General features: G+C 50.4%; 1 protein-coding gene across 2 annotated transcripts; it reads right to left on the reverse strand.

The window, feature by feature from the left end:
- Positions 1 to 58: 58 nt before the first annotated feature.
- Positions 59 to 12,925, reverse strand: SEPTIN3 (septin 3). 2 transcript variants are annotated; one of them, XM_019614482.1, is made up of 10 exons: positions 12,691 to 12,925; positions 8,814 to 9,005; positions 8,227 to 8,355; positions 7,735 to 7,816; positions 6,859 to 6,996; positions 6,427 to 6,544; positions 5,881 to 5,976; positions 3,777 to 3,876; positions 3,278 to 3,329; positions 59 to 2,571 (listed from the first exon to the last, which is right to left on the reverse strand). In XM_019614482.1, the coding sequence occupies exons 1-10, from the start codon at positions 12,698 to 12,700 to the stop codon at positions 2,436 to 2,438; spliced, it is 1,053 nt and encodes a 350-aa protein (XP_019470027.1). In that variant the 5' UTR covers positions 12,701 to 12,925; the 3' UTR covers positions 59 to 2,435. The 2 variants fall into 2 exon arrangements, with proteins under 2 accessions (XP_019470027.1, XP_010708650.1); XM_010710348.2 differs by having other exon boundaries at positions 3,777 to 3,873; positions 12,691 to 12,924.
- Between the last annotated feature and the right edge of the window lie 3,468 nt (positions 12,926 to 16,393).

A 16,393-nucleotide genomic window follows, 5' to 3' on the forward strand; every position in this document is an offset into this window, starting at 1 on the left:
GCTCGCTGCCTGGCCTCAGGGGCCTGCTTGTTGTGGGGTTTTTCGTGTGTTTTTATGCTTTTTTTTTTTCCTTTTTTTTCTTCTGGAGTGTGGAGCCCTTGTCAAGGAGCCTACGGGCCTCTGTTGGCCTTGAATAGGCCCGACTCGTGAGTCAGGGTCTATGCCTTTCTGCAGGCACCTCCCCACACACCCTGTGCTGCCCCACTCGAGGAGGTTGTGTCTGTGTAGGGTTTGCGGTGGCAGTGAAGGACACCAAGCTTGCTTTTCTCAGCGGGCCTTTATGCATCCCTTAGAAACAGTTCACTGTAGGAAATTACAGAACAGAGCATCAAAACCACTTCATTACAACCAATCCCCCCAGAATATTACACATACAGAGCAAACTGTGTGGCCTTCATCCCACAGCCCAAGGTTCGGGCATGGAAGCCCTTCCAGCTTTGCTGCTAGCAGTGCCAGCACTCTGCCATGCCCTGGCTGGGTCTGGCATCATGGTGTGGCCACACGGGACATCTCTTGTCTGGTGACCATCACACTCTGGTGATACATTGAGGTGAGCTGAAGTGGCTGGCTAGTGGCATGAGCTGGGAGGCTCTTGACCCACGACGGCTGATGTGTCTGTAGCAGCGTGACCTCTGCAAGGCCTTTGTGGTGGCTGCAGACAGCAGTGAGGAGCAAAGTTCTTGTCAAGGCTGAAGAAGCCTGGTGCTGAGGTGGGATGGTGGGTAAGAGGCTGTGTGAAGCACTGAAAGCTATGAATGTGGTGGGGGAATAGGATGAGAAAGGCTGGGAGGACCTTCATGTCCTGGCAGCGCTGAGAAGAGCTGATATGTGTGGATGGATGGGAGTGGGATGGAAGAGACATTTGCTTTACAAAGACAGCACCACAGAAAGCCACAATATGAACACAAGCTTCTAGATGGTTCTGCAACGCTCGGATCACTCTCATCCTGGCCCTGAACATTTCTGTCCACAAACCTCAGGCTTTGCTTCAATCATGCCAGCCTTTCCAGCCTCATCCCAACCCAACATAATTCCCTGTACTTGCAGCACTATTATCCCACACCATGACCTTCTGCATGTGCACTGCTAATGCAACCAGATGTTCTTCTGGGGTACAACCCCTGGCAGCTGGGTACATGCTTATTCTATATGATGGGCAGACTGCCATGCTCAGGGCAGTTGTGAACCCTCTCAGAGTCATTGTCCCTGGGGTTGTTCCAGAATCATGTGGATGTGGCACACGTGGACATGGTTAGTGGGCATGGTGGTGGTCGGTTGATGGTTGGACTAAGTGGTCTTAGAGATCTTTGCCAACTATAATGATTCTATAAATCTATAATTTAGCCTCCAGTAAAACTCTGCATATTTCTCCTCATGGGTTTTTACCTTCTCTCCATGCTTCCTCCAAGTGGAGGTGAAACAGCAGCTTTTCAATATGACACAACAAAAGCACGTTGATAAGGAAGAGGTGAATGTGGAGAAGGAGGAAAGGACTCAGAGAAAGGGAAGATTTTGAAGGAAATGAGTAAGAGGGCTGGGAGCAGAGAAAGTGAGATAAGGAGAGGAAGGGAGAAAGCTATAGAGGGTTAAAAGGGAGTGAAGACAAAAGTAAAGGAGAGGACATGGGAGGCAGGAGAGCTGTATGAGAGGCAGGGGATTAGCACAGGCTGGGGCTGCTGGAGTGACAAACACAGATATTTTGGTGAGGAGAAGGTATTTCTTGTGTTCCCATCACCAGTGGATACCAAGAAAGACATCTTGGTGTTCTTTTATTCTTTAATTCTGGAAAATATAGCTCTTTCCCCCAATTACTTTGATGTTTCTCAGATAGATGCTACAACTCACAACCTGTCTCCTTCTACCACTCACTTTCCCTGAACCACAAAACCTGTCAATCTGTCACTTCTCCCATCTATTCACTTCCAAGCTGCCATTTCACTTTGCAAGCCACAGCAAAAAATGGAGATAAAATGCTGGGCCACCATCCTCCCTGAGCAGTCAGCTACCTTCCCACCCACCAAGGACTCTGCCATCTGCCCCCAAGTCTCTCCATGCCACATCCCCAAGGAATAAAAACAGGACCCCAGCATGCCCCACACCTCCCACTTCCAAAGCCCTCTTGCCTCCATAAGTTATTCCCCCACCCCCATTTCCCCCAGACAAGACACACAGCTGAGACACAACAACGAGAGAAAGGAAGATGACAGACAGTCCACTGTGCAAAATACAAACTGAGAATGAGGACAGTTTGGGAAGGGCAGAGAAGATGCCTTTGGTCCCCCTCTGGCACACAGGTAGGCACACGCATACACACGCACCCTCTCACACACACAGAGGATGCTCCACATGCTTCAGAGACAGGCTCGTGGTAGAGCCAGGGGTAGCAGGGGTGGGTTGTCGTATCCAGAGACAGCAGGTGATGTCAAGGGTGTCATTCACAGGTTACTTTCATGGTTTTCCTCTGTCTCAGAGGTCATGGGGGGCAGCCCTCCATTGTCATTCAGCCTCTTGGCCCTATAGGTCTCATAGTGGATGTTGTGGGTCACTTCTTTCAGGTCCTGAAGGTGAGTCCTGCATGGGACAAAGTGAAAGAGGATATGATAACCATCATCAGTGCTATCAGTATTAGCTTTCTGTCTATCATTTTATTCACCAGTCAGTTCTCCAGTCAGTCTGGTTAGCAAACTTACCCTCTTCCTATGCAGGTGCCATAATGCAACAGAGAGATGGAATTTCCACATGCATAGGCAGGATGCAGGAAATGGACTGCAGTCTCTATGCTGTGCCCCCTACCCTGTCACAGGGCAGCACCACTGAAAAGATGGTCTAGGATGGGGTAGTGGATTCTTTATCACTGACTTCAATCCAAACCTATGTCAGCAACAACTAGAAGTTGTTGGAACCTAATGCAATTAATAGGATTAAAGAAGGGTGCTATTACCCTGTGTTTCTCTATGTGTCCAGATCATACGTGAAAACCAGCACCTAATTGACATAGTGGTCAAGAGAGGCACTAGAGTATATACCCCTAAACTCAATCCAACCCTGCCCCACATAAGATTTTGCTGCCTGAAAAGTGATTTATCTTCCCTCCCATAAGGGCTATTTCACTCTAAGAGGGTCTCAGGAAGATTCCCTTCTCATCAAGAGATGAGAATCATAGAATCATAGAATCACTCGGGCTGGAAAAAAACTCAAAGATCATTAAGTCCAACCATGACCTAACCATACTACTCTAACTAACAACCCTAAATCATGGGCATGACTGTGGCCTTACCTAATGACAAAATCTCGAAGCAGGGCAAATTCACAGTGAGTGAGGTTTTCCACTGAAAAGAAAGCAAGGAAATGTTACATTTGTTCTGCAACCTGTTTGTGGTTACAGAGCATGGGATGGTCATTGCTATGGGACATGCATGTTTCAGGTGGCATGCTTCAGAAAGAATGGACAGTTGTGTGAACAGCAGACAAGCTCTCAGGCATTGAGCAGATACGCTGAGTGGTCACAGGTGGGTTTTCACAGGAAAACCAAGGAGATCAGCTTCACACACCCCATGGTGTTGAGGATGGTTCTGCCAGTTAGCAATAGTGGTACCACATTGACAATGGCAGTTCTCTCCAAGCAGAGCGATTTGAGAGTTCTCTTGTTGCTCAGTTTCAAAAAACAAACAAACAAAAAAAATAAACAACCACAAAGGCAAAAGGCATGGGAAAGTAGCCATGGGAAGTGTTATCAGGACCCTGTTATTATCTCCCAAAAGCAAGAGTTTCTTTACCTTCAATGATTCCCCAAGGTGTTTTCCTGCCCAGGACTCTTTTGCCATTCACTTGGTACTCCTTGTCACTGCCCACTACTGCGAAGGGCATGCTTTCCTGCTAGGGAAAGACATGTGGAGACACCTATCAAACCTGTTCCAGAGAGCAGCACCGTCACTGTTCCTTAGCTACCTCTCCTCCTTGCACCTCACCAAATGCAAAGCCTTCTGCAAGGGAGGAGGTTCTCCACAGCAAAACTTCACTCATCATTGCTATCCATAGCATTTTGGGCTCTTGTTTTACTTGTGTTCTTGCACCCCCTGGGCTTAGTGTGCACCTTACATCAATGCCAAAGGCTCCAGAGAAGGGAGTAAAGCTTTTCTGCACACATCTCCAGCATTTCTGAAGGGCAAGGTGACCAGAGAGGAGTCTGGTGACCTGGCATACCAGGTGAGTGTCTGTCATCCTGGGGCTCCTCACAGGAAAACTTTGCAGAGAGTATTTCTCATCAAGTTTGCAGTTCTTTGCTAGAAAATCTCAAAATCCCCTCAACAGAACACATGAATATTCAAAGCTCAATTACTGAAATGGTTGTACTGAGGAAGGCCAGAAGACCCTGGGAAGCAGGACAGTAGGTGAAACTACTGTAGATCAAGATATCTTTACACACAAGGAGAAAGTTCCTGCTTCCAGACAATAGACTGTGAGAGATTCTACTATCTATAAGGCTGTCTGGTTGTTCACAGATTTATCCTGCTTTGTAGACTTCCCTGGACCTGGGAAGGGATTGCAATTACCACAGGAGTGGGATATTTTATACTTTATTATTATTTACTCTTTATTATTAAGTTTAGTTCTTAAATGTGAGACTACCAAACCCAAAGCAATTAGGCTGAAGTGCAGAACAAATTGTGGTGCCTTCCTCTCAAACAGTAACAGTTTGGAGGAGAAGCAAAACCCATCTGGTCTCCCCCAGAGCGTGTGATGTGTTGCCAAATGGGAAATGATTAATGAATCTGGGGGAGGTGGGAATTTCTGCTGGGGCTATGGCAGCTAGGGAGCTTGAAAGAGCAAGTGTCAGGCTGCCAGGCAGTTAGTTACTGCTAGAGTTTCTTGACAACTAATGTGGAAGGCAATATTTCCATGAATAGTTTAACCCTAAAAATAATGAGTGGACTAACTAAATGCAGTAGCATCACAAAGCCAGGAGGTGTTGTCAGTACAGAGGCAGACTGGGTTATTATCCAGGAAAATCTAAGTAAGTTTGAGGCACAAAGAAGAGCATTTAGGGAATAACACCAGAAGTTCTACTATGACTTTTGAATTTGTGCACAAGCAATGACTGAAGGAGCGGAAGGACCCCATGTGCCAGTCAGTCACAAGATGACCACAAGTCACCAGTGTGATGTGATTGTTTAGAGAGCACATGTGGTCCAAGGGCTTAGCAGTTCAGATCTCAGAAAAGACAGAGGAGTACTGGGTACCCACAGCAGTGCCAGAAAATCAAATCAAACTAGAGTAGGACATAAAAAAGTGGTTATGGAATACGGGAGAATGGAATCTTGACCAAAGGAGCTTGTCTCATTTAGCTGACCAGAAGAAGGCCAGCACAGGATAAGACTGTTCTCTAGCTGATGGGACCAGTAGGTAGGAGAAATGTTTGAGTCAGTGTTGCACAAGAACACATATAATCCTGGGTACAACCTGGCCATGAACAACCACAGGCTGGAAATTAGATGGTTTCTACCTTTCTGAGCTAGGAAGAATGAGATATCCTTTCTCATAGGAATTGGCAGGGCAAAGCACTGAACTGCTTTTCAGGTAGAGTTTGGCCTGAGCTCATGAGAAGGTTGTTTGGGACAGGGGATGAACTTGTCCCTTTCATCCTTAGCAGAGGCCAAACGGCATTCAGCGAGAGGAGGTGAAGTACAGTCCTTTTTCACTCAGCCTTCCTAGCACCCTGTGGACATGACTAGGAAGGATGAATGGCATTCTCTTGTGTCCGTTGCACCTTTCGCTCAGGGACCACAAAGCAGTTAAAACCTAGTGACATGTCTGTTTCACTCATTAAATCTGACCAGCCCTCAACCACCCTTTCCCTTCCCACAATAAAATGTTTCCTACCCTGATTTTGTCGTTTTCTGTTTTATCCTCCAAGTCCTCATCAAATTCTTTCTGGGGGTAAAACTCGATCCCATTCACTTCTAGCTCTTTGCGCACCTGGGCAGAGAGAAATTTTGGAGCACAAAGCAACACAAACCTAAAGGGAAGGCAGGCAGGATGGTTGGGCAGACATATCTGGAACATCTTTCCAGTGGGGAAGGGCTGGAAGGACTGTCCCTTCTAGGTGTGCAAAGTGAGGACACATGGCAATAGTGACAAATCTTTCTTCCCCAGCCCCATCTGCTTGTTTGGCTCTGTAATTCCCATGACAGAACATATCATGGAATGTCACAGGGATGCCCACTGTTCTTCCTTCTCTAACAGATTTGATCTCAGAGCCACGGACAGCTACATCTTCAGGGCAGTGCCTCACTTACCCACCAATCCAAGCTGGACTCTGAGAGCCCTGGGGACTGAACTGCAGTCCCAGCAGAAAAGATACGGCTCATCTCTCCCATCTCCCAGACAGGAAAGGGAGGGATCCCATGCAGAAGGAGAAATACTCACTCTTTGTTTGAATTCGGTCTTCTCCTCCAAGGTCATGGTGTCAGCCTTGGCAATAACCGGGATGATGTTCACTACCTTGCTGAGATGTTTCATGAACTCCAGGTCCAAGGGCCGCAGGCTGCAGCCCAAGAAGGAACAACATGGAAGGGGTCACTTTACCCTCCTTGCCCTTCTAGTGACTCTCCCAGCATCAGGGCATCTGTGAGGCCTCCATGTTCCCATCCATCCTGCCCACTCCCAAAGAAAGCACAGTGGTGTTTCTCCTGCCTTTGTCAGACCCTTTCAAGCCCTACAATGCCTAAAGTTAAGCTAACAGTATCCAGCCCAGCTGGTAGGAATCCTGGTCCCATGACTGAGACTCAGCAGTACAGGGTGTATATCTGCCGCAATGGCATGAAGAGGATGAGGAAGGACAGGGAACTGCATACGTACGAGTGGCCCGTGGGGGAGATGAAGTAGAGGCAGCAGTGCACTCGTGTGTCTGGAATTCGTTTCTTCCTTGCAATATTCACCTCCTCTTTCAAAAATTTTTCATATTGCTCGTTGATGTATTTCTCAATAGGCTCCCAGCTGTTAAGGTGGGAGAGAGAGATGAATAGACAGGTACAAATCTCCTCAGATTTCTGCCTACAGCATTCCCAGCTCTGACAGCATTAAAGCAGACTCTGGCATTAAGGAAAAAAACAAACAAATAAACAAACAAAAAAACAAACAAACAAAAAAAAACACAAAAAAACAACCCATCACCACCAGAGATGTTTAAGAGTTTTCCAACTGAGCAAACTGCTATGAAAGTCAGCAGTTAAATCAGTGGAAGAAGGGAGAAAAGACCCAATGGTGCCATGACAAGGGGCTGCTGGGGACCGGTCTCTGTGAGAAATCTTGGAAAAATTTGAATTGCCTGATTCTGGGCAGAACAGCTCAATTTTCAGCTAAAGGGGCACATGTAGAATTCAGTAGAACTCAGTCTGAGAAGGGGATTACAGTTTTTTGCCTGGTTTCCTGGCAGCATGGCTGCATTTTACCTGTGTTGGGGGTGAAGGGTTGAGAACAGAATGAGGGCAGGTGTTTCCTAGTGTTTGAGTGAGGGCAAGATTTTTAAGGCGTAGAAATAAGCACTCACTATTTAATGTGCACATACCTCTGAGCACACACATAAACAAATGGTACTCAAAATTCTGCATCTCAATTACTGACTGCAACAGGATCCCAGACATTTTTCAATGGTAAGTAACTGAGCAACACTTCATGTATCGGCATAACTGCAGCCCCTTATGGGACATAAAGGTCTTACGAGATAAAACTCACCAGTTCTCATTGTTGATCTGGTCTCCAAATCCCGGGGTGTCGATCACTGTTAGCTTCATTTTGACCCCACCTTCTTCAATAACTGAGAAAGAAATTGCAAATTGTCATACACCTCCCTGGGGACCTGCTCCATCATGAGTCTATGTGTCTTACAAGAGAACAAGAGTATTCTGCCTTCATCCCTGTGCAGTAGTATAGAACATTAAATGTCTGCAGATAGGAATCACAGTGGTTAATCCACACACACAGACCAATGTCTTGGCAAGAGAAATACCTCTAACACTTTTTCTGCCTCTTGCTTTTGTTTATGACATCAGTGGAATGCACCACTGCATAAGAAAAACATTGGCTATGTCTGAGGTCACCTAATCCTGGCACTTCTCATTTAACTTTCCATGGAGAAAGGGCTGCCTTACAGCAAAGTACTGGGTTCTTCTGCATGACCAGGCAGAAGCATCAGCCTTGCCTGCATCCCAGCAGCCTGGCTCTTACCGTGTCCAATAGCTTTGATCTCCACTGTCTTGGGGATCTTCTCTTCCCGGTTCCAGCCTGAAGATTTGCGGCTCACTTGGGATTTGAAGAGGGTGTTCACCAGCGTAGACTTTCCCAGCCCACTTTGACCTGAGAATTGCAAAGAGGAAGCTTACAACATCTGGCACAGCCCAACAATGGAAGAGATGCAGAGAACAGAGCCAGAATGAAGAAGTGTTGTAGGTATCTCCCTGTCTTGTAAAGGGTGTCATTTTAGGTTGATAATAGGAAATTTTTTTTCTCTGAAAGTGGTGATGCATTGAAACAGACTGCCCAAGGAGGTGGTGGAGTCACCATCCCTGGAGGTGTTCAAGAGCTGTATGGATGTGGCACTGAGGGACATGGTTAGTGGGCATGGTGTGGATGGGCTGATGGTTGGACTGGGTGATCTTAGTGGTCTTTTCCAACCTTGATGACTCTATGATTTTTCCAGAGTGAGTGAGCACTGTCTAATCCTTCATGCCCTCCCTTCAGGGCTTGCTCTCCCACCTGGCCTCATGGGAGTGCATCCAGCCATGGTTCCCAGTCCTCCACCAATCCCTGCCTACCTACAACCATAATGTTGAAGTCGAAGCCTGTCTTCATGGTCTTCTTGCGCATCTGCTCAATGATGGTGTCAATACCAATGTAGCCCAGTAAGTTGGCATTAATGCCCACAGGTTTCATTGGCACAACTGGCTTTTGTCGTGACTCTGGAACTAGCTCAGACATGGCTGCTTCGTTTTTGTTCTCCACTGGTCCTGCACAGAGAGAAAGATTGAGAAATCATCACTCAGGTGTGATAAGGACCTCCCTGCTGCCCTGTGGAAGGTAGCTTTAAATGTCCATTTCAAGGGCTGCTGAGCATGACAGGACAGCAAGATTTTAGCAGTAAGGCTCTTCATGGAGGAACATCCACTTGAGTTTCCAGCGTACTCTTCTACATATCACTGTGGATGAGGAATTGGACAAGCAGGGCTCCTTGAGCATAGAACATATTGATTGCTATCTCCAAACAGCAGCAGCACGCCTAGTGAAGTTGGCTGGGCTCCTAATCAGGGGCCAGAGCACCAATGTGTGTCTCCTGCCTGATTTGCCTCCCAGTTTTCACCAGGATCCACAACCTCCACGCTTGCCTCCTGCCTGCAGATCAGTGCCGTTTGTCATGCCTACTCATAAACTGTGGTTTGTCCTCCCTCCCCTCCCTGCTTCTTCCATGCGAAACAAACCAGCAGAGAGAAAGGCCCTGAGGCTTCCTAGCCTCCCTGACTCTTTTTTGGATGATGGCACACACAGCTTGGGACAGGCCTTGGCCATTCATCTCCATCTCTTGCCTCATTAGTGAGCAATTCCCACTCACCTCAGAAGGAAGCTGGAGGTTGGGAGAGGACAAGGCACAAAGGGAAGCTGTTAATGATGGGAAAGGGAGGCATGAGGGGTGGATCTGGACAGAAAAATGAAAGGGGGATGGGAATCAAGTACCTTTCATATATAACCAGCTGCAAACTGGAGCTTCTCCCACTCTAATTACTATGCTTTATCTCATTAGATGGTTATTTTTCCAGGACAAAGACAGCATGCTCTTTTGCTTAGTAAGCACTCCTCTTATTTTAGATGCTACTTCCATACAACTATCTCACACTAAATTATCCCTTTCCATCATTTCAGCAGAGTTTGTTTTTGCTCCTCTCAGCAGATCCCACTGGCTGCAGAAGAGCAAGCGAGTGGCCAGGCAGGTGACTGCCATTTTGGGGTCACATGGATTGGGGTCACTGACAGCACCAGGGAGAGCTCAGCTAGAAGAGGCCAGGAGCTGGGGAGAGAAGGGAGATTTTGTTCATGGATAGGTGGTCCTGAAAGTCTCAGCCTTGAACCAGCTCTGCTGGAGGATGCCCTTGCCTCTCCTCCCCACGGAACAGCATCAGGGGTGGACCAGGGCACAAGAGAGAGTGCTGGCCAAGCCAGGATGGCAGTTGGGAACACCCCACTCTGCTGGCAGAGGAGATCTGCCTATCTGAGCACTTCTCACAATCCTCTCCTCCAGCCGTCACAGCTCACCTGTACTCTCCTGCTGACAGAGCCTCCCCTCAGGCTCCCCGTGTCTTTTTCCAGCTTTCTCAAAGCTGCTGTCAGCCAGAAAACCCTACTGCATGGAGAGACAGGTCAGCCAGCTGTTTGCTACCATACCCTTCACTTGTCCTCTCCTGCCTGTCCTGTGCCACCTGTACTATCCTCACATGGCTGGCCATGCCCCAAATCTTGCAGTGCCCACACACAGCTTTGCTCAATATCTTTTCAATGCTGGGATAACTATGGAGGGGACTGAAGGCAGAGGGGAAGCAGAGCCATCGCTTGTTGTTCCTGGCCACAAGCTGCCAAAATCTGCCAGAGCAGCCTGCATTGGGGTCCCACCTATCCCAGAGTTTGGGAGAAGGCAGAGAGGGTTGAGATGGAAGGAGGGAGCTGGCAGCCACCGTCAGGGCTCGCTATAGGGCTGATAACCTATACCTCAAACTTGCTGCACTGAGGGACACTTTGCCCACAGCTGTTGCTGACTGCTGTGGACACTGCAGTATTCGGTCATCCCTACACAGCCTTCATTGCTTGAGTGGCTGGAGCACATATTTCCAAGTCAGGTCCCAACAGTCCAAGCACCTATAAAAAGCCCTGGGATCAGGAAAAAAAAGCTCCAGAAGTCTTCTTAAATAATTCCTGGACTGTTTATCAGTGGTGTCGGTCTGGGAGTTCTGATTTCAGGGTCAGAAGACCCCAGGGTAGAGAATACCCCTTTTTACTCAGTCACTTGCCTTTCCGTCCATGTAGGGTGCTTCCCACACACTCTCTAAATGGGAGCCCACATTTTACAATGGAATACCTGAGGGCTTTGTGCTATGATTTTCCATCTCTTGGCTCCTACGGAGGAATCCAAGGAGACAACTGAGGGCCAACCAGCAGGAGGTCAGGGCGTGCAGGACTGGAGCGAGAGCTGTGAGGCACCTCAAGTCACGAAACATGTCTGCCTTGTCCCCGGGGACGGCTCTGGTTTAGGGGCTGTAATGCTAATGCTGCTGCTAAGCCTCATTACAGCTCTGACTGAATGGTCAAGGGTAGCATTATGCATCCCAGGCACATCCCATAGTCCCACTGACCATTCCCTCCAATGTATTCATTGACACAGTGCTATGGTCAGTGCAGCTGTCATGAAAAGAGGGTTAGCCAAGGTTAACCACTTGCATCCGCTGTTTGCATTACCACCCATTTCCTTGCTGCTTTGTTCTGTGTGCTAAGCAGAGCTGATTTAAGAGGGCGGCTGCGGTGATGGGCTCCCTGGCTGCAGGCAGAGCTGCATACCTGGAATCAGGGCTTGCAGGGAGAAGAGCAGCTGTGGGTGCACAGGGAGGCCCCAGTCAGCTCTGTCAACGCACCCCAAAACATCTCCCTGAAGGCCACAGCCAGCAAGAGGCACCACTACTGCACAACATCCGCGACAGAAATGGCCCTGCAGACCAGCTGTGAGCTCAGACACTGGGACCTCCATCCACGACGTCCTGTGGCAGAGCAGCCCCGATAACCTACATACGGCCTTATCCCCTCCCCCTGCCTTCACGTCCTTTGTCTGAGTGGCATGAGGGAGGGGGGGCTGCAAGGAGGCAGCCACCACCACAGCCTAGCTCCCAGCTCGGGAAAGCTGCTTCACTCCCACGCATCCACGGCCTCGCTGCAGCTCTCCTGCCCTGACTGGAGGCACTGACCCTGGTGTGTCACACTCCTTTGCCACCCGTATGGCTCCAGACCTGTGTCCCTGCTCCCCAGACTGAGCATCACAGGGTATTTCAAGCTGGGCAGGGGAACTTATCCCAGCCTTTTGGACTGCCGCAGCCTTGCTGGCAGCAGCCTTCCTCCATGTGCCCTCACTGCTCTGCAGAGGGCTTTGGCTGCAGCCAAATCTAGGGCAGCATGTGCCGAAGCCTCTTCAGAGATGCAGGAGCTGGCAAAGCTGGTATATCATCAGCTGTACCCCAAGGTGAGGGAATGCTGAGCATCCCAGGATCGGGGCATCCACCCCACCAGAGCCGCCTATCCCCAGCCCACCCACCAGCTCCCACACAGGTGCCCGGGGAGCAGCACAGAACATCCCCACTGCCCCAGCAACAACAAGGGACAAGGCAGAGACAGAGCAGCTCGCGGGCTTTCCCGGCCCTGGACCAGCTGGGATTATCTCTGTCTTTCAGAGCAGCCCCTGGCGACAGCTACTCTGCATCAGCACCACAACCACCAAGCCCACTCCTGCTCCTTCGGTGCTACCATTGAAAGATGAGAAGGAAAAATACGAAGCTGATTCTCCCCGCTGCCCTCTGGAGATACTGATCCCCAGCAGCACGGGGGCACAAGAAGCCTGAGTGTCCCTCCAGTATCACCCAGCCCCGCCAGCCCGCAGCATCCTACCTTTGAACATGAAGCTTCCTTTGTCTGCGAACACTCTCCCCAGGGGGTGGCTCTGCCCCCACTGTCCTAAGCTTGATGCCGGCGCAGCACGGTGGGCTATAACACTCCGCTTTTACCCCTCTCTTTCTTTCCTGTCCTCTTCTACCCCCTCTCCTTCCCCTCCTTCTCCAGTGGCTATTTCAGCTGAGCGGAGATGCTGGTGCTGCTCCTGCTGCCACTGTCATGTGACCTGAATATTAAACATCGCTGCAAAATCCCCCCCGCCCGCGCTCCCTCCCGAGCTCCATTCCTGCTCTCCACAGGGTGGGCACGGCGGTGGGGATGAAGGAGCACCACAGATGGGCTCCACACACCATGAGGGGGCCTTCGCACAGCCACCCACCCCCAGCCCCCCCCCACATCATCTTCTCCCTCCTGAGCATCCCTGAGTTTAGCTGCCTGCTTGCAGAGGGGTATTTAACCCTTTGTGGCTGAGAAACCATGCTCCCCGCCTGGATATTTCTTTATTTTAGGGGACGGCAGGGCCTCACAGAGAGGGGAAATTGGGAATTGTGAACAGCTCATTAAGACCCATTTACCCTTCAGCTCTGCTTGCAGAGGCGTGAGAAACCTCTCCTCCCTTGGCACTGCAATTGCTGGCTGCCTGCCCCCAGTGCAGAGACACAGCCGTCCCCTGTGCATGTGTGTGTGTGCATGTACATGTATGCACACACATGCACAAGGTGCTGCTAGTTGTGTCTGGGAGTTGTGTGGGTCATTCGGCTGATTCAGAGCAGGATCCCCTTTCCCTCTGTGTTTCCTCCTCCAAGGTCCCCGCCACGCGCTGTGGCCAGCCTGAGCTGTGCCTGGGCACCAACATTTTGGCAGGGTGATGCCAGCACCCAGCTCTGAGGGTCGGTGGCATTCCTCACAAGCGTGCCCAGTACAGCTGCCTTGGGACAGATGCACAAACAGACAGACAAGATTCCCTTCCATACATCCCCCACACCTGGCTCTCCACTGCCCCTCAGCTCTGTCAGGGTGAGGGGGAAACCCCCCAAGCTCCCACACTGCCCCACACAGCATCCCTGATGCGCCCCAGCCCACCTCACGGCACACACCTACCAGTGCATGGGTCCCCAGTGCCCGACATCTTCTCCACTGGTGTGACCTCAGCCCCTCCATGTCCTGACACGAGCCGTGGGCACGGGGCCACGGGAGTGATGGGGGCTGGGGCTCGTGGCCGATGCCAAGGAGCCCCCCGGCCCCCTGCCGCAGAGTGACCCAGAGGCAGCTCCGCTGGGTGGGAGCACCGGGAGAGCCGGTCCGCCGCAGCATGGGGCCTGGGATGCGGCTGGGGCCAGCCAGCCTGGAGGTGGGAGGGCAGAGGGCCGAGGCACCGTCCTCATCCATGTTGGGCTGTAGGTGGAGGCGCGAAGGCGTAGGTCAGCGGGCCCAGCAGGATGAGGCAGCTGTGGTCCCAACCCCAACCCGCCACAGGGCTGAGGGCAGCTGAGCCCTCTCCACCAGGAGTGGCCACCGTCGTCCCGGGCGGTCTGATCACCCGCCTCCAGCCACCACAATGGGCCGCTTGTGGCCTGCCCAAGGTGCCCCCACACACGCTGTCCGGCTGCTCCCACCCCCGTCATTCCCAGAGACACTGCAGTCAGGCCGTGCTGTGGGGCAGCCCCACACACAACCCCGTGTCCTCCTTGGTGGTGCCTCTGTGCTTGTGGGCCACTGATGGCAGCTTGGCTCTCATGCAAAGTGAGCACAATTTACAAAAGATAGCAAAACACTTCGAATTTTTGAAATGTTTCCCCTTTGTATCCCTCTCTCTTTTTTTTTTTTTAATTTTCAAATGGCAAATTCCTTTTTAACAATGTCTGCTCCCAGCAAGGAAGCAAATGGTACACAAATGCTCCACCGCCTTCACATGGCCTTGGCCAAAGACATGGATGGGGTTGGGTTGGTGGTGTCCCTGTAGCAGGAAATGAAGGATGGGCTGAGGCTGAGGGGCACCACCACCCCATGGAAAGATGCTAGGGCAGTGCACTCACTGCATCTACTCGAAAGCCTCTCTACAACAGCCTGAAAGGAGGTTGTGGTGAGGTGGGGGTTGGCCTCTGCTTCCAGGTAGCAGTGACAGGATGAGAGGTGATGGTCTCAAGTTGCGCCAGGAGAGGTTCAGGTTGGATACGTGTTGGGCGTGGGCACTTAATAATCTTAGAAATCTTTTCCATCCTTAATGATTCTGTGATTTCTATACATTGTGCAGCGAAAGGGAATGAAATGTTTGAGAAGAGCAACTTAATGCTGCCCAGTGTTTTCCAGCACTGTCTTCTCCAGTGCTTTATGCAGCTTAATTCAGTATCTGAGACTTCCCCTCTGCCTCAAATTCTCTGCACAGTTCTCACTGAGCAGACAGTCTCAGCTTTCAGCCAGCATTTGCCTTTGGCTTAATTGTTCCCAGACACCCCTCCCGCATGCCCAGAGCAGAAACCCTGCCAATGCAGAGCTGCTGGGCTCTCAAGGAACCAAACTGAGTGCTCCTGGCTAGAGGCAGCTCCCAGGGGGAACACCAGGGAAACAACACAGTGGACACACAATTTGCACACACCTTTATTCTGTTGTGGACTCTATTGACAATAGTACTTAGTGAGCCGTGGAGAGATCATGGCATGGAGCAGGGCAGCGGGCTGGGGCAGGAATGTGGTTGATAAAACTGAGGATGGCATTTGGTACCATGCAGCACAGTTCTTTTCCCAGCCCCAAGCAACCAAGGCACAACAAACATGGAATGCACCTATGTGAGACTGCACCTGTGTTTTGAGCCTTTGCTCAGCACAGTGAGCACAAATTTTGGCACATGAGTAAACCTGCTGGCCCCATTTCCCTGCTGAGAGAGGCTACCCAGCCAGGGCACTCACATCAAGACCCCCAGTGCTTGTTTGAATTGAATGGGTCTCAGCTTCTCTGGCTTGGAATGGAGACTGACAGCTCTTGCCAGGGTACACAGTGTTGGTGGGAAAGGTAATAGTGGTACTACTGCAGTCTGGGAGGATGAAACATGCCAGAAAGACCTCAGATATTTACAGGATGCCCTGAATGCCCTGACCCATTCCTTCCTGAGCCAAAACCCTCGGAGCTAAAAATTGCCTTATACCCCCATAGAATTACGAAGGGCATATTGCTCACTCACACCAGCCCAATGCTTGAGACCTGTGTTGATTCAAGGAACCAGACAGAGGGGAAGTGTGTTGTCGCTTCTCAGAGACATGTGGTTGAAGGGATGGCTGAGCTTGTGCTGAAGTGACAGCCAAGCGACAGTGGCACAGAGCTGGAGACTATCCTCACTGAAGAAGACAGCTCACAGAGATGTGTCATGCAGTGGCAGAGAGCAGAAGGGTGAGCAACTGGGAGAGGTCTATGTGACAGATCTGGAGAGCTGCAGAGCAGCTCTGCATGACACAGGACTTGGATGAACCTCTTCAGAAACAATGTTCAACGCAAAGGTAGAGCTCCTGAAAACATCAGTCTGTGAACACCAGCCTCTGAAGTTCTCCATCTCCAAAACCCCAACAAAAAGCAGAGCATCTTCAGTAGTTGGTCTCAGGATCTTGCTGAATCTTTATTTGGCAGAGCTTCACCTATTCTGTTACCCCTGCAGAGACCTCCTGGGGTGCTACCAAGAAGCCAGGCAGCTCCAGCTCAGGTGGGACCC

The sequence above is a fragment of the Meleagris gallopavo genome, chromosome 1 (assembly GCF_000146605.3).
Source record: "Meleagris gallopavo isolate NT-WF06-2002-E0010 breed Aviagen turkey brand Nicholas breeding stock chromosome 1, Turkey_5.1, whole genome shotgun sequence".
Lineage (NCBI taxonomy): Eukaryota > Metazoa > Chordata > Aves > Galliformes > Phasianidae > Meleagris > Meleagris gallopavo.

Excerpts from the sequence above, each read along its gene's own strand:
- SEPTIN3 (XM_019614482.1), bottom strand. Across the intron at positions 7,817-8,226 it reads GATCAAAGCTATTGGACACG|TTATTGAAGAAGGTGGGGTC; the intron begins GTAAGAGCCAGG and ends TTTCTTTCTCAG. Across the intron at positions 5,977-6,426 it reads AGACCGAATTCAAACAAAGA|GTGCGCAAAGAGCTAGAAGT; the intron begins GTGAGTATTTCT and ends CTCTCTGCCCAG.